This window comes from Geotrypetes seraphini, chromosome 6 (assembly GCF_902459505.1).
Source record: "Geotrypetes seraphini chromosome 6, aGeoSer1.1, whole genome shotgun sequence".
In the NCBI taxonomy this organism is placed as follows: Eukaryota; Metazoa; Chordata; class Amphibia; order Gymnophiona; family Dermophiidae; genus Geotrypetes; species Geotrypetes seraphini.
In genome coordinates, this window is record NC_047089.1 from 147,322,366 (window position 1) to 147,340,753 (window position 18,388).

The 18,388-nt window shown below is 45.2% G+C and overlaps 1 protein-coding gene across 1 annotated transcript in view; it reads left to right on the forward strand.

Moving 5' to 3' along the window:
- The first annotated feature begins 2,479 nt into the window (after positions 1-2,479).
- The window catches only part of LOC117362917 (interleukin-1 receptor type 1-like), a 131,396-nt gene continuing 115,487 nt past the window's right edge, over positions 2,480-18,388 (forward strand). The window contains exon 1 of the mRNA XM_033950009.1: positions 2,480-2,696. Within this exon, the coding sequence (XP_033805900.1) occupies positions 2,480-2,696 (217 nt within the window). The remainder of the gene's footprint in view (positions 2,697-18,388) is intronic.

Sequence of the window (18,388 nt, forward strand, 5' to 3'; positions counted from 1 at the left end):
AAGGGGCTGGAGGAGTTGCCGTATAGTGACATTAGAGAAACTAAGCCTCTTCTCCCTTGAAAAGATGAGACTGAGAGGGGACATGATCGAAACATTCAAGATACTGAAGGGCATAGACTTAGTAAATAACGACAGGTTGTTCACCCTTTCCAGGGTAGGGAGAGCGAGAGGGCACTCTCTAAGGTTGAAGGGGGATAGATTCTGTACAAACATAAGGAAGTTCTTTACCCACTGAGTGGTGGAAAACTGGAACGCTCTTCCGGAGTCTGTAGGGGAGAACACCCTCCAGGGATTCAAGACAAAGTTAGACAAGTTCCTGCTGAACCGGAACGTACGCAGATAAGGCTGGACTCATTTAAAGCATTGGTCTTTGACGAAAGGGCCGCCGCATGAACGGACTGCTGGGCATGATGGACCACTAGTCTGACCCAGCAGTGGCAATTTTTTGCTGTTATGCTGTTAGTAAAGTGATAATGTGATACAGATGATTTACAACCCCCATAATATGAAATCAATAGCTAAAAAATGACAAAATAATTGATTTGATGTTACACACATAAATTTGTAATAAAACGATATGAAGTATATGGAAAGAACAACTAAAATTGTTTCTAATTAGTAATTTGTAAATGTCATTATGCTGTAACCAAAAATAATTGTTTCTAATTAGTTATAACAATAATATATGAATATCGTTATGTTGGAACAAACATAACCCCCCCCCCCTTTTACTAAGCTGCAGTAGAGGTTTCTACTGTGGCCCGGAGTGCTAAATGTTCTGATGCTGCACCGACACTCGTAGAATAAGAAAATACAATTTTATTGGACTAATACGCTTTCAATAAGCTTTCAGAGGCCAAAACCTCCTTTATCCCAGGACAAGCAGGCAGCATATTCCCACACATGGGTGACGTCACCGACGGAGCCCCGCAGCGGACAGCCTCGAAAGCAACTTGCTTGAAGATCTCGAGCTTTCGAGTGCTGCATCGCGCATGCGCGCGTGCCTTCCTGCCCGAACTAGGGGGCGCATCTCCTGTGAGGATCCTCAGTTCAACGTTTTCCGCGGAGCTGAGAAGACTTGTCGACTTGGTTCCCGTAGCGTTGTGCCTTCTCTTCACCGCGGCTGATTACTTTTTATTGTTTTCGGTCGCTGTGTTCTAATTCTATTTTATTTATTCCAAAAAAACAAACAAACAAACATCCTTTTGTTTTTCTTTAACTTCGGGTTGGAAGATTGAGGCCTAGGCCTCTCTTCCTCGTTCTCGACACGGACTTTGTCCTCTCTATGTCCCGGCCTGTTACCGGGTTTAAAAGGTGTTATCAGTGCGGCAGGACTATTTCCATCACTGATCCACATAGTCGGTGTATGATCTGTCTCGGGTTGACTCATCGCTCTGAAGATTGTCTTCGCTGCCTCACTCTTCAACCTCGTGCCTTCAAGCGCCGCTGCGACAGGTTTTTAGAACTTTTCCCTCGCATGGAGCCTGAAAAAGCTGTGGCCTCGGTCGAGGCATCTGTTAAAACCTCGACTTCGGGTCAAACCTCGAGTGCTAAAACCTCGACCTCGCCTCCTCGACAGGCCTCGGCCTCGAAGACCTCCGGGTCCTCGGCCTCGAAGGCCTCGACGGTGTCCTCGAAGCCTGGACTGGGGGGTAAGTCTCCTGCTTCCTTTTCAGGTACCATCCCTAAGAAGCCGACGGAGTCTGCATCCATCCAACCTGGGGCTCCAGGTTTGACTCCGTCTTCTAGACCTTCTAAACGTGCTTCCAAGTCTAGGGAATACTCTCGATCGAGGTCGCCCTCCTTGGAACGCATGAGACCTCCTGTGACTCCGAGTCCTTTGGTCTCCGTACCCATGTTTGAGGATATGCTTAAGTCAATTTTGACTACGCAAATTTCCTCGATAGTGGCTCAGTTGGTCCCGACCTCGACTCTGTCTTCGCAACTCCAGCCTGAGCAGCTGTCTGTACCTCGTCGACGATCTCCTCGTCGCAGGTCTCAATCCAGGGTTTCCTCGTCGGATTCCTCGTCTGAACGGGTTGCTAAACAATCATTGCCTCGATCCAAGCATAGATCTCGGTCTTCGAAGCTCGCTTCCACGAAGAGCTCGAGGCATTCGGATCTCGCTTCCAAGATTGTGCCTCGCTCTCATAGTAACATTGCCTCTTCAGTTTCATCGAGGCATTCGAGGTCGAGGACTCCACCTTCGAGGCGTTTGTCTCGAGATAGATCTCCTCTGGCTAAGCCTCGTACTCCGCGCACCTCTCCAACTCGGAGCCTTAAGCGGAAGCATTCAGCCACTCCTCCTATGACGGGCAGTGGAGCATCATCCATCACTTTACACCTTGAATCGGAGCCTGTATCTCAATATTCACGCGAGGCTTCTCCATCTTTTTCAGTGGCGCCTCATACTCGTTCTGCCTCCCCTGAGGAAGCCTCGATCTCAAAGTCTTCTTCGTTTGCGAAATTTGTCTTCGACATGGGGCAGGCGCTTAATATTGACTTACATTCAGATTCAAAATACACGCCTGAATATCTGGCGGATATGGAACTTTCTCATCCTCCTAAGGAGACTTTGCGTCTACCCATGACACCGGTGCTGAAGCAGACTTTTCTACGTAATATGGAGACTCCTTACTCTGTGACAGCTATTCCATCGAAGCTGGAGTCTCGGTATCGCACTGTTCCATGTAAAGGTTTTGAGAAATCTCAACTTTCTCATCAATCTCTAGTGGTGGAATCGTCCCTGAAGAAGGCTCATCCTTCTAAGGTGTCTGCAACAGTTCCACCAGGACGCGAAGGGCGAACTATGGACAAGTTTGGGCGCAGACTTTATCAAAATTCAATGATGACAAATCGAATTTTGAATTACAACTATGTCTTTACTTCATATTTTAATTATTTTTTGAAGCAGTTGTCATCCTTTTGCCCAGACTGGCCCAAAGAACGCCTTTCTGAATACAAACACATTCTTCAGTCTCTCTCTCAATTGCGTCTATTCATGTTGCAGGCATCTTATGATGCTTTTGAGCTGTCCTCCAGGGTCTCGGCATTTGCAGTGGCCATGCGACGTCTTGCATGGCTCAGGATAGTAGACATGGATCCCAATTTACAGGATCGTTTAGCCAACCTGCCGTGCCTAGGTTCTGAGCTTTTTGATGACTCTATTGAAGCAGCTACTAAAAGGCTTTCTGAGCATGAGCGCTCCTTCGCCTCTCTGCTTCGTCCGAAACCAAAACCTTCTGTGACTAGAGCTTACAAACCTCCAGCTCGTCGTTATCCGATGAAGTCCACACCGGCTTTTTCTAGGCCTCCACCTAGACGGCCACAGCAACAACGTCCTCAAAAGTCCCAGGCGCCTGCTCCAACCAAAACAGCTCCGTCTTTTTGACGGTCCAGTGGTGAGCATTCCAACCTCCTTACATCCAAATTCCTCCCTACCCATCGGAGGTCGCCTTTCCCTTTTTTCATCTGTCTGGGAAACCATTACATCGGACCTTTGGGTCCTTACGATCATCCGCGAGGGATACTCTCTGCGCCTACTTCAGGTGCCCCCAGATCACCCTCCAGGAGAGTGTCTTTCCAGTTCCTCGCAACTCCCCCTTCTTCTTCAGGAGGCTCAGGCACTTCTTCGCCTTCGAGCGGTGGAGGAGATTCCTCCTTCCGAACACAACCTGGGGTTTTACTCCAGATACTTCCTAGTTCCAAAGAAGACGGGGGATTTGCGACCCATTCTGGATCTCCGAGCTCTCAACAAATTTCTAGTCAAAGAGAAATTTTGCATGCTCTCTCTTCCGATTCTGTACTCCCTTATGGATCAAGGGGATTGGATGTGCTCACTGGATCTCAAAGAGGCTTATACTCACATTCCTATCCATCCAAATTTTCGCAAATATCTCAGGTTCAAGGTGGGGAACCTTCACCTTCAATACAGGGTTCTTCCGTTTGGCTTGGCAACCTCTCCTCGGGTCTTCACCAAGTGTCTAGTTGTGGTAGCCGCGGCCCTTCGGGCTCGGGGACTGCAAGTTTTTCCTTACCTCGACGATTGGCTTATCAAAGCTCCTTCTCTTCCAGGGGTTACTCAAGTGACCCTTCAGACTATTTCTTTTCTTCAAAGTCTGGGGTTCCACATCAACTTTCCCAAATCTCAGTTGGTTCCAACTCGATCGATCCAATTTATTGGCGCAGTGTTGGATTCTGTTCGCATGAGAGCTTTCCTCCCCCTCAATCGGCAGGATACTCTCTTGAGCCTTTGTCATCACGTAACTTCCCTGTTGACTCTCACGGCTCGCCAAATGATGGTCCTTCTCGGACATATGGCATCTACGGTGCATGTGACTCCATTTGCAAGACTCCACCTTCGCATCCCTCAGTGGACACTGGCGTCCCAATGGCAACAAGCCATAGATCCACCTTCTCGTCATATAGCGGTGACGCCTTCATTAAAGAAGTCTCTCCGCTGGTGGATGCTCTCTTCAAATCTTTCCAGAGGTTTGCAGTTTCACCATCTTCCTCATCAGAAAGTTCTCACAACAGATTCGTCCGAGTACGCATGGGGAGCCCACGTAGATGGTCTCCGTACGCAAGGGTTATGGACTGCCACAGATCGTCGATGTCACATCAATCTGTTGGAACTCAGAGCGATATTTCGTGCTCTCAAAGCTTTCCTTCACCTCCTTCACGACCAAGTAGTCCTTATTCGGACGGACAATCAAGTAGCAATGTATTATGTCAACAAACAGGGCGGGACGGGTTCCCACTCTCTGTGTCAGGAAGCTCTGAGGTTGTGGCATTGGGCGATTTCGCACAACATCCTTCTTCGCGCTGTTTATATTCAGGGTCTTCAGAATTGCCTTGCAGACAAATTGAGTCGTCTACTTCAACCTCACGAATGGACGCTCAACTCCCCCACACTTCGTCAAGTATTCACTCGATGGGGGACTCCTCGGGTGGATCTTTTTGCGTCACCCAACAACTTCAAACTTCCTCTGTTTTGTTCCCGCATCTTCTCACCTCTCCGTCTCGAGGCGGATGCTTTTCTTCTGGATTGGAAGGGTCAGTTCCTATACGCCTTTCCTCCTTTTCCTCTGATTCTCAAAACCCTTGTCAAGTTGAAGTCGGACCATGCCACGATGATTCTCATAGCGCCTCGGTGGCCCCGACAACCTTGGTTCTCTCTTCTTCTTCAACTCAGCATCAAGGAACTTCTTCTTCTGCCAGTTTTTCCTTCTCTGCTCACTCAGAGTCAGGGATCTTTACTTCATCCAAACCTGCAGTCTCTTCATTTGACAGCATGGTTCCTTTCTACCTGACGGATTCTGCTAAATTTTCTCAGTCTGTTCAGGATGTATTCCTGGCTTCCAGAAAACCGTCCACTCGTCAATGTTATGGTCAAAAGTGGACCAGATTCTCGTCTTGGTGTTCCACTCATAGTCTTCAGCCAAACTCTTCTTCTTTGGCTTCTGTTCTGGATTATTTGCTTCATTTATCCCAGTCAGGTCTTCAATCCACATCTATTAGAGTTCATCTTAGTGCAATTGCTGCTTTTCATCAGCCTTTGGATGGGAAACCACTCTCGGCACACCCTCTAGTTTCTCGTTTTATGAAGGGTCTCTTTAATCTCCATCCACCTGTCAAACCGCCTCCTGTTGTATGGGATCTTAATGTGGTCTTGGCTCAACTGATGAAGCCTCCTTTTGAACCTATTGACTTGGCTCATTTTCGATATCTTACTTGGAAAACTGTTTTTTTGATTGCTCTCACTTCAGCTCGTCGAGTTAGTGAGTTGCAAGCTTTGGTCTCGGATCCGCCTTTCACAGTTTTTCACCATGATAAGGTGGTGCTCCGTACACATCCCAAATTCTTACCTAAAGTAGTGTCTGATTTTCATATCAATCAGTCTATTGTCCTACCGGTATTTTTTCCTAAGCCACATTCTCACCCTGGTGAGGCGGCTCTACATACTTTAGATTGTAAACGTGCGTGGGCTTTCTATCTTCAACGTACTCAACCTCACAGAACTTCTCCTCAACTTTTCATTTCTTTTGACCCAAATAGATTAGGTCATCCCGTCTCGAAGCGTACTATCTCCAACTGGATGGCTGCGTGCATTTCTTTCTGCTATGCTCAGGCTGGTCTTCCTCTACAGAGTCGAGTAACGGGCCACAAAGTCAGAGCTATGGCGGCTTCTGTTGCTTTCCTCAGATCAACTCCTATTGAGGAAATTTGTAAAGCTGCCACTTGGTCCTCGGTTCACACTTTCACTTCTCATTATTGTCTGGATACTTTATCCAGGAGGGATGGCCACTTTGGCCAATCTGTTTTACAAAATCTTTTTTCTTAAATTGCCAACTTCCCTCCTCCCTTTTACTTAGCTTGGAGGTCACCCATGTGTGGGAATATGCTGCCTGCTTGTCCTGGGATAAAGCACAGTTACTTACCGTAACAGGTGTTATCCAGGGACAGCAGGCAGATATTCCCACAACCCTCCCACCTCCCCTGGTTGGCTTCTTAGCTTGGTATCTGAACTGAGGATCCTCACAGGAGATGCGCCCCCTAGTTCGGGCGGGAAGGCACACGCGCATGCGCGATGCAGCACTCGAAAGCTCGAGATCTTCAAGCAAGTTGCTTTCGAGGCTGTCCGCTGCGGGGCTCCGTCGGTGACGTCACCCATGTGTGGGAATATCTGCCTGCTGTCCCTGGATAACACCTGTTACGGTAAGTAACTGTGCTTCCTCAGGTCAGTACAGTATACTGTTGTTACAGTATCCTGTCCTGACCTGAGGAAGGGGATTTTGGTCTCTGAAAGTTAGTTAAAAAAATTAAATTAAAATTAGTCCAATAAAAAGATTACCTTATTTCCAATTTCTATGTATAAATGTTTCTCAATACAGTTACAATACTACTTTATTCTAAAGTCATTTCTTTACTTTATTCTTTTGTTATTTCTGGTTTCTGCTTTCCTTATCTTCTCTTCACTCTCTTCTTTCAATCCAGCATCTTCCCTCTTTCTCTGTTCCTTCCATCCACTGTCTTCCCTCTTTCTTTGCCCCTTCCATCCACTATCTGGCCTGTCTCTCCCTTCCATATGGCATCTTCTCTTTCTAGTTTCTATACCCCTTTTCAGTAGCGTACTAAGAAGGGGTCGGGGGGGGCGGTCCGCACCGGGTGACAAGCCCTGAGGGGGTGCTCCCGGCCTTGCCGTTCAGTCCCCCCACCCCCGAAGGACCGCTCGCCCACCTGGCCTCACTGCACCACCAAGAAGCAGCTGGCAGCGGGATCGCGATATCAGCGATCCCTGAACTGCTTTGGCGCTGCTTCCTGCGCCGCGGTCCTGCCCCTCCTCTGACGTAAGAGGAGGGGCGGGACTGCGGCAGAGGAAGCAGCTCCGAAGCAGCGCAGGGATCGCTGACATCGCGATCCCGCTGCAGAGTGCTTCATAGGTGGTGCAGGGAGGCCAGGGGGGCTAGCGGTCCTTCGGGGTGGGGCGGGCGGGTGGGCAGGCAGGCAGGCCTTCAAGGGGGAGGGACAGGCAGGCAGGTTTTCAAGGGAGGGACAGGCCTTCAAGGGGGGGGGACAGGCAGGCCTTCAAGGGGGGGACAGGCCTTTGAGGGGTGCAGGCCTTCAAGGGGGGGACATGCCTTCAAGGGGATCAGGCAGGCAGGCAGGCCTTCAAGGGGGGGGACAAGCAGGCAGGCAGGCTTTCAAGAGGGGATGCAGGCCTTCAAGGAGGGTGCAGGTCTTCAGGGGGGGTGCAGGCCTTCGGGGGGAAGTGCAGGCCTTCAGGGGTGGGATGCAGACCTTTAAGGGGGGGACAGGCCTTCAGGGAGGGGGGCCCTGGTGTAAAAATATACAGAGGGAATGGGGGGTTCAAAGAGACGCGCATATGCCGGACTTTGGGTGGGAAGAAATAATGTGTCTGAAAATAGAGAAGAGGGAGAGAGATGATGGACCATGGTTTTTAGAGAGGGAAGGAACAGAAAGGGAGAGAAGTTGGACACAAGGGATGGTGTGGAGGGGGGGATAGAGATACTGGATAGGAGGGTAGTTGGGAAAAGAAAGGGAGAGTTGGTGGACCCTGGGGTGGTGGGGAAGGAGGGAGAGATGCTGGATGAAAGGGTAGTTAAGAAAAGATGGATCTGTGGAAGGAGACGAAAAAAGGATAGATGCCAGACCTCCTGGGGAGGGAAGGGAAACGGGGAGGACAGAGATGGCAGATGGATGGTTAGTATGCAGAAAGAAGGAAGAAGGAGACCCTGGCAAGCAAGTTATCAGAAGACAACCAGAGCCTTGGACCAACAAGATTTGAAAAATAACCAGACAACAAAAGGTAGAAAAACAAATTTTATTTTCTGTTTTGTGATTACAATATGTCAGATTTGAAATGTGTATCCTGCCAGAGCTGGTGTTAGACTGCAAACGTGAGCTAGGATTTAACAGAGAGGAAAAGTCCTTTTTGTTTCTTTATTTTATTTACATCACAGCGCCAGTATGGTTAGGAGAAGCCAAAGGGGAGTGAAAAAGCTATAAAATAAACCCACTAGGATGTTTGAAAAAACAAACAAACACCCAATTGGGCAGGAAAGTTGAATCGATAAACCAATTCAATAGGCTGAATCGAATCGAAATATTTTTTTTTTTTCTTGAATCAGGCAGCACTAGTTTGCGCTACTGTCTTAGACTTTAGGACCTGGGATTGGAGAGAAATGGCATCCTCAGTACTTTATAATGCAAGAGAAACGAGGATTTGGTCAGACTTTTGAAGGGTCTGCAGAAGAAAAATATTGTATAGGCCAGGGACATGAGACAGCAGGAAACAGGAACTTTTCGTCCTTCTATTTTTGTGAATGGCAAGGCTGAGGATGTTGGAGAGTTCAGTTAAAATATGTGCTTTATAAGAAAATATAATAATGTGTTTTATAAAGTTTATAAGCATTGCTGGCCTACCCGGTGAGGTGTTCCTAATGGTGGTGATGGTGGCGGCAGCGTGTCAATGTGTTGAGAGGAAGAGGTGGTCTGGGAAATTCTGCTGAGCAAACTCCGGGCCCATTTCCACCCCCCAGTTAGTCCACTCCATTCAACTAGTTCATACACTGAGTGGGTCTTTGGGTGTTGTGCCTGGGTAGTTGTTTTGGGATCTCTTCCAGTGGTTTGTCAGTATGTCCTGGTCCAAGGAAGGAAACTTTGTTAACCTTAGCATTGACCTTCAGAATATGTTTGTAACAGCGCTGCTTGTGTGGCATTAGGCTATGTAGTGATCGAAAGAAAAAAACAGACCTTTGCACATTTTTGCACTATATGGTGGGTGTATGAGGAGATTCACATTTCCTGCACAGCTAAGTCCTTGTGAAGTTCCCTTGTTCTTTCTGTATTTGATATCTAGCAAGGTCTTTGTTTGGAAGGAAAGATCTAAGCTTTAAAATGAAGTGGCCAGAAATTATGGTAAAAGCAGATAGCATTGCTGATTTTAAGAAAGGTTTGGACAAATTCCTGGAGGAAAAGTCCATAGTCTGTTATTAAGACATGGGGGATGTGTCTGCTTGCCCTGGATCGGTGGCATGGAATGTTGCTACTCTTGGTTACCATGAGAATGGGCTACTGGGCATGATGGACCATTGGTCTGACCCAGTTAGGCTATTCTAAACCGCCTAGAAGTCGCAAGATAGCTGGCGGTATATAAAAATAAAGTTATTATTATTATTATTATGTTATGTTCTCATCTGTAGGGGCCTTTGTTTTCACTTTTTATTTTAATGTATTTTTTTTCTGGGAACTTATCAGTGTTTTTTTATAATGGAAGAGAATTAATGTGTGTGGAATGGGAGGGAAGGGGTAACTAATTTCTTCAGCTAAATAATTAAATCCACTTCAACCAGACATAGGAGAACTCGCACATCATTTACACACCCTCCAACCAAAATTGTCAAAAGAAAAAAAACTTCGACAACCTCCTAACGCTCGACCCCCAACTCTACAACCTATTGACCTCGACCACAAACTACAAAACCTTCAAAAAAGAAATAAAAACCCTTTTATTCAAAAAACACATAAAACCAAACTAACACAATCAGAACTGTCCCAAGCATCACCTGCAACTACTCCATATGTACTTCTGATGTCATGACAATTCAGACATAATTTATGTTATGTTTGGATTAATGGTTACATATATGAGGTTCAATAAAAGAAAATTTTCAGTGCCTGTTTCTATTATGACCATTTATTTTTCATAGTTATTACAAAAAATATTTTTTTACATGGGGGGGTGTCAAAAAAATGATGGGCCCCGGGTGCTACATACCCTAGGCACGCCACTGCCCCTTTTATAAACTGTCTACCCCCTTCCCCTTCCATTTATCTTGTGCCCCTTCTCTCCTTTATACATGATTCATTTCAGCTTCACCCCTCTCCATTTCTCTCCTCTCATAATTGTGCATATGTAAATGAAATGCTGTCTTCATATTCAGTGTGCATTGTTTCATTTCTGTAAGAGAGGTTCATTATTTCTTGGTTAAACCTGTTCAGGCTGTGTCTATGAATGCTTGTAGGTTGCTCTGTGTAATGAAACTGGTAATTATACCTTATGTTCTCATGTTTAGAAACATGGAGCTCTATGTGATCTACCTGGGTCATTTTGATTTTATTTAATCTTTTGTTAAATCAATATGTCTTAGGTGCATCTGACATTTTTGTTATTCTGCACTTTCAGCTATGGAAAGAAAATGGCTGATTTCCAGTACCATTAGCTGTCTTGTAATTGCTTGTGCTTTCACTTACTTTTGTGGTGGTGCTTATAAACAATAGTAATGCTCTCTCTCCTGGATTCTATATAGGTCACCTAAATTTGGACTTGGATCCCAGATGCATGTGCAAACTAATTAGATTAGCATCAAGACAGGTTTGGGAACCTGCTATATAGAATATCTGGGACAGAAGGATGTGTCTGTGGGAAGGTCTGCTCTAGTGACATTTCTGAGGTAGAGGAGTTGGATCTTGTGTTTGTCAGAAGCATAGTAAAGATGAGGTAGAGTTTCCATATGACTCTAGGAGGATGGATTGAGACATCTGGGTTTTACTTCCATTGCTTTCAATGAAAGTAAAACCCAGGTGTCATAATCTATCCTCTTTTTTCTGGATCCATATGGTAACCCTAAGATGAGATATACTACTACTGCTAATCATTAAACATATACAGTGCTGTCTACATTATACGCAGGTACTGTTCTGCCCTTACAGTCATAGAAGCAGATTGCTTGTATTGAAGTATGTAAACAGTATGTGGGTTTCTTTAACTCAAGCTCCCAGTAAGCACTACTGTATACTTGATGGGCTGATGCCCCCATTTCTTCTTGTGTGCTTTTGTTGTGTCTGTTCAGACTCCATTTTTGTTAGCACATGGCTATAGAGAAAGCATTGTTCTCCATTTGGTCTTACCTTTGAATCTGCTGGCCTGCAAACAACTTAGTACTATTAGCTGTGAGTCTGCTAGTCTACATACAGCTTAGCGTGCTAAGTTCAGAAGGATAATATTATCCCCCACAGAGTGTGTGGTATACACTTCTGGCCATTTCTACCTCTGTAATGTGCTGGTAAAATGTGGATTTTGTAGAAGACCAGATGCTTAAGGACAACTGAACTGTGAGTTTATTTCTGTGTTTTAAAGTTTGTATTAAAGAAGTATACTTAAGGAATACAGAATCCAATCTGATAATATTATAAACTACAGGTTCAATGAGTTTAAGCTGCTGATAATCCTCAGAGCTGGAGTGAAAGGTCAGGGCAGGTACTTTCTCCCTGGGACTCACACTTGAAGTTTTATACCTAGAGCAAGTAACTTACCCAAGGTCACAAGATGCTGCAGGGGGAATTAAATCCAGTTTGCTAGCATCGTAACCCACCGCACTAACCATTAGGCCCCTCATCATCATCATCACAATGCTTGATCATTGACATCTTTCAGTTCTTGGGCCACACGCAGCCAGTCAGATTTTCAGGATATCCACAATGAAAATGCATAAGATAATTTTTCATGCACTCTCATTTTGTGCAGCTCTGTGTCCTATACTTCACTCTGTTCTCTGTTCTCCCCACCACTCCTTCCCTCCACTCACACTCTCCGTTTCCCCAGTACCTGTTTAAATCTTCACCAATGCGAGCAGCTTCTCCAGCCTGCTGATGCACCGGCATTGGCTTTCCTTTGACGTCACTTTCTGGCCCTGTGATCTGGAAGTGATTTCAGAGGGGAGTCAGGCTGGCTCGAGCAGCAGGGTGGAGAATTTACTTGCGCTGGTGAAAATTTGAATAGGTACAGGGAGGGGGAAAGGGAAGGCATGAGTGTGGTGTGGGGGGTGGAGAGGTGCCAGTGCCTCTGGCATGTGAGTGGAGAGGTGCCAGCACCTCTACCAAGATAGCTCCTAGGGCGGTCTGCCCTCCCTCCCTTACTACACCACTGTGCAGAGAAGAGCTGTGTGGCAGGCATGATGTATACTGGCTGAGCTGTGCTGGAAGAGGGGGGATCTCAACTGGTCTAGCAGGAATGCTGCACACCTGGCGTGAAGTTCATTGCCAGATTTGAGGGAAGGGGTCTCATTACTGGAATAGAAGGGGGTGATGCATGGCAAGACTGAAGTGCAGTGACAAAATTATACATAGAACATAAGAACATAAGAATTGCCGCTACTGGGCCAGATCAGTGGTCCATCGTGCCCAGCAGCCCTCTCTGTAGTATCACATCATAACACACATTATTGGGCAGATGAAGTTTAATGTAGAGAAATGTAAAGTCTTGCATATAGGAAGCAGAAACCCGAAGTACAGCTATACGATGGGAGGGCTGGTAATGGGTGAAAGTACCCAAGAAAATTACTTGGAGGTAATAGTGGACAAGACAATGAAGCTGTCGGCACAGTGCGCAGCGGCCTCTAAGAAGGCGAATAGAATGCTAGGTACTATCAAGAAAGGTATTACAACCAGAATGAAAAAAGTTATCCTGCCGTTGTATCGGGCGATGGTGCGCACACATCTGGAGTACTGCGTCCAATATTGGTCGCCGTACCTTAAGAAGGATATGGCAATACTTGAGAGGGTTCAGAAAAGAGAGACTTAAGAGGGGACATGATAGAGACTTACAAGATCATGAAGGGCATAGAGAAAATGGAGAGGGACAGATTCTTCAAACTTTTGATAAATACAAGAATGAGAGGGCATTTGGAAAAATTAAGAGGGGACAGATTCAGAACCAATGCTAGGAAGTTCTTCTTCACCCAAAGAGTGGTGAACACCTGGAATACACTTCCAGAGGGTGTAATAGGACAGTGTACGGTATTGGGGTTCAAGAAGGGATTAGAAACTTCCTGAAGGAAAAGGGGATAGAAGTATATAGATAGAGGATTACTATACAGGTCCTGGACCTGATGGGCCTCCATGTAAGCGGATTGCTGGGCACGATGGACCTCTGGTCTGACCCAGCAGAGGCACTGCTTATGTTCTTATGCAGCATCCTTGTTAGACCAATTGAGACCCCCCAGTGGTGTAGTAAGGGGAGAGGGCAGATTGCCCTGGGCACTTACATGGTGGGGGCGTTGGCACCTCTCCACACCCCCATGCCACACTCATGCCTTCCCTTTACCCTCCCCGTACCTATTTAAATTTTCACCAGTGCAAGCAAATTCTCCACCCTGCTGCTCATGCCAGCTTGACTCCCCTCTGAAATCACTTTCGGGTCACAGAGCAGTACAGACTTGTTAGTTAGGGAGTTTGCTCATATCCCTACTTCACCAAGGTTTTTGAAAAGACACTTGCCTGCTTGAGAACTAACTGTAGGGGACAGCAGAGCTCTCTGTGAAATAAGAGTGATACAGAAAAAAATCCAGTGTGGATTCCTTCTGCAAGGCACTCAGCTACAGGGAAATTACCTGCTTGTCCAGAATGACACACCTATCTACTAGAAAAGATATTATTAGCAAGGTAAGAACCTAATCTCCGTCAGATCACTAAAGCCTGTTGTTTCTTTCTCTATAATATCACCAAAATCTGACCTTTCCTTTCTGAGCACACTACCAAAATCCTTAGCCACAGTCTCATCACCTCTCACCTAGATTTCTGCAACTTGCTTCCCACAGGCCTTCCATTAAACCATCTTGCTCTTCTTCAATCTGTTCAAAATTTTGCTGTATAACTTATATTCCACCAGTATTGCTATGCTCACATACCTCTTTCCTTAAGTCACTTCATTAGCTCCTTATCTATTTCCACATACAGTCCAAACTCCTCTTATTGACTTACAAGTGCATTCACTCACTCTGCAGCTCCTCAGTATCTCTCCTCTCTCCCTTTACTCCTCTCTTGGATCTCCGTTCATCGGGTAAGCATCTCTGATCTGTGCCCTTCTCCTGCTGAAGCATATGCCTGAGTTAGTATGCCAAGCTCCATCTGGTAGTATTCAAATCTAGGCTAAAAGCCTACTTTTTCAAGGCTTCTTTTAACTCCTAAGTCTTACTCACATGTAAAGAACCCATGTCTGTTTTTTTCATTTCCTCTGTCAGAAATTCCCTAACCCCTATTTGTCCTGTTTCTTTTGACTAGATTGTAAGCTTTATCGAGCAGGAATTGTTTCTTACATGTTTAATGTACAGTTCTGTGTACATCTGGTAGTGCTATAGAAATGATAAGTAGTAGTAGTAGTCTTGTGATAACCTTTATGCTGCATTACCTCATGTCTTCCTAACCAAAAGATATACAAGGTTTAATCTTTCAACCTTGCCAGGAGACAGTAAAGAGAAAGTAAGTAATTACGTACCAAAAGCAAACAGAGTAACTTTGATGGCCTTAGCATTTAACATCTCTAGCTTAAGGGCAAAGATCAGCTCCTTAAAGATACATCAAGCAAAGCAAAATAATCACCATGATGTGAGCAATTCAAATAATATGACAACTTATCAATGAGTATCCACATAAAATATCCAGTCACTCATTACAGTTTCCTTTACCTTCCACTGTATTCAAAGATTCCTATCATGGATGGAAAAAGACTTCAAGTGATCACAGGTGCTGCACGTTAGATTGAACTTGTGCAGTCACCTTAGTATGAGCTATCATTAGTCTTAAAAAAAACCAAAAACGTTTTAATGTTTCTATTCAAATTATTTTATAGTGCCACACAATCCATTTGTAATGCATGGAACAAGCACTTAGCTGGAGAAGAAGACTAAAGGTCCAATGGAGCTTCTGTTTCACCTCTCTGGGAGCTTCTTTAGGAACCAGGAATAATTTATGGTGATCCCTCCAAAAGTCCACCAAAACTAACTATACCCACCTGTCTCCCACCCCAATAGTCCTTATGGTTGCAGGTGGCACTTATATGACAGTATTGTAGGATTATGGTGGACTCATATCCCCATAAATATGAAAAAACAGTAAATATCTCTCTTTAGACCATCAATATCTAGTATGGACTTAAGGTTAGTATAGCCTCATACAGGTGTCTTAAGTAGCTTGGTGGATGGGCTAATGAGACAGAGAGAAGGACCCATGCCCATAAGACACTCTAATCACTACATTTATGGTGGAAAGTATGAGTACACTAAAACTTACCAAACTCCTACTATATTACCATATAAGTACCATCTGCAGCCATAAGGGCTATTGGTTTGGGAGACAGGTGGGTATAGATTATGGGGAAGTTTTGGAGGGATTAGCATAAATTATAAAGGGATTATGGTGAGATGTACATCTTCTTCATATAATTCGAGTATAGAATCTCTTCATTCAATTTTAAACATCAATATAAACATCAATGTAGTGGGTAACTAAGAAAGCGTTCATACCAATACACCAAGAGAATTGTAGCAACGGAAATTCAGATTTTGACCTCAGAGTTTAAAGTACTCATCCGGTCTGTCATTCGTCATTAATCCCTGCTGATATTCTCATATTTTATATACTTTTTATAATAACAAAAAGATTTTTATAATAACAAAAAGATTTTATATACTTTTTATAAAACAAAAAGATTATAAAAAGTATATAAAATATGAGAATATCAGCAGGGATTAATGACGAATGACAGACCGGATGAGTACTTTAAACTCTGAGGTCAAAATCTGAATTCCCGTTGCTACAATTCTCTTGGTGTATTGGTATGAACGCTTTCTTAGTTACCCACTACATTGATGTTTATAGAGATGTACATCTGGCATCCTTTATGTAAAGTTCACAGCAGTGTCCTCTAAAGTGGCCCACTGCTCTGTTGGGATATCTATGTGCCCAGTCCATTATAATGCTAGCCCCTTCCATGTCTAAAAGGTCTAGATGTGGACATTTTCAACTTGGATGTTTCTGTGATTTCACACTTTCCACCATAAAGGTAGAGGTTACAGTGTCTTATGGGCCTGGGTCCTCCTCTCTATGGCTCATTAGTCCAGTGTTCTTCAACCTTTTTACACCTATGGACTGGCGGAAATAAAATAATTATTTTGTGGACCGTCAAACTACTATGACTGAAATTAAAAAACCCTGTTTCCGTCCCATCTCTGTGAGCTCGGTCCCCGCAAACCATCTGATCCCATCCGCACAAGCCTCAGAATGTATTTTATTAAAGTATAAAAAGAAACAATATTCTGTACAATTGTCATTTTATAAATACAAATAATACAGAACAAAGATCAACAAAACCCCTGTCTCCCCTCCCAATCACATATATCCCCTCTACTATCAAGAAAACTAAATAAGCCAAATTATTACAGAATGCTACACAGAAATATCGTGCAACAGAATACCGCAGTCACACATTATAGGAATAGTGTTAGAGGAGTGCAACTAGGGCAACTGCCCCCTGGTCAGAGAGAACCCTAAGCCAGCTGAAAGCTATAGAAGCACTGCCTGGGCTTTGCAGTCTCCAGTTATGTCTAATACCAGCTCTAGCAGGATATATATTTCAAATCTGATATATTCTAATCACAAAATAGAAATAAAATTATTTTTTCTACCTTTTGTCATCTCTGGTTTCTGCTTTCATCTTCTTTTCATTCTCTTCCTTCCAGCGTCTGCCCTCTCTGTCTTTTCAATCCAGCATCTGCCCCTTCCATCCACTCTTCCCTCTCCCCCTTCCATATGGTATCTGTCTTCTTTCTATGCCGCTCTCCCCTTTCCATCAAGCCTGCGCCCTCTCTCTCCTTTTTACATGATTCATTCCAGCTTCACTGCTTTATTCATTTTTATCTCTCCAACACCAAATCTACCAACTTTGTCCCTCTCTGCTTATTTCTCTGCTGACCCCCTTCCCATCATCAATCTCTCTACTTTCTCATTCCTGTCTCTCCCCTTCCCCTCCTCTAATCTCCCTGCCAGCTGTTTCCTTCTCCCTTCTCTCCTCCTCCTGTCCAGCAGTAACTATCTTCCCTTCCCTTTCCCTCCTCCCCTCCCAGCAGCATCTCTCTTTCTCCTTCCCTCCAGGTCCAGTAGTAGCTGTCCCTTTATTTTCCCTTGTCCAGCAGCTTCCCAGACTCCTTTCCCTCCTTCTCTCCCAGCAGCATCTCTCCTTCTCCCTCCCTCCAGGTCCAGTAGCAGCTGTCCCTTTTTTCTCCTTGTCCAGCAGCTTCCCAGACTCCTTTCCCTCCTCCCCTCCCAGCAGCATCTCTCCTTCTCCCTCTCTCCAGGTCCATTAGCAGTGGTCCCTTATTTTTCCCTTGTCCAGCAGCTTCCCAGCCTCCAACAGTGGCTTTCTCCCCTCCCAGCAAGTCTCCGTACTTGCCAGCGCACTGATTCACTAAGGTAGCCTTGGGTCCTTTGATGGGTTGTGCCACCTCTGAGGAAAGAGGGAGTTGTATCATCAGAGGCAGCCGCGACTCAGCAAAAGCCCCAAGGCTGCCAAAGTGAATAGCTGTGTTGGCAAGTACCGAGAGCTGCTGGGAGGGGAGAAAGCCACTGTCGGAGTCTCCCTATGATCTCGCTGGCCCTGCGTGGACCAGCAGGAAATTGCACCTCATCAATCTCGCCGGCCCTGCGCGGACCAGCAGAAAATTGCAGCTCAATCTCGCTGGCCCTGCGTAGACCGGCAGGAATTTTCTGCGGACCGGTCCACGGACCGGCGGTTGAAAAACACTGCATTAGTCTATCCACCAGGCTACTTAAGACATCTGTGTGATGCTATATTAATCTTTCCCATACCAGATTCTGCTGTTCTAGAGACAGGTATGTACTGTTTTATTCATATTTTGGGGGTGGGGTAGGGGTGAGAGGAGGTTAGTGACCACTGGGAGTGTGGGGGATCATTACTTAATCCTTCCAGTAGTTATCTGGTCAGATTGGGTACCTTTTTGACACTTAGATGTTTCTAAAACAGGTCTAGATTGGAATGTCTAAGTTCCATCTAGGATGTCCTGCAAAAGAT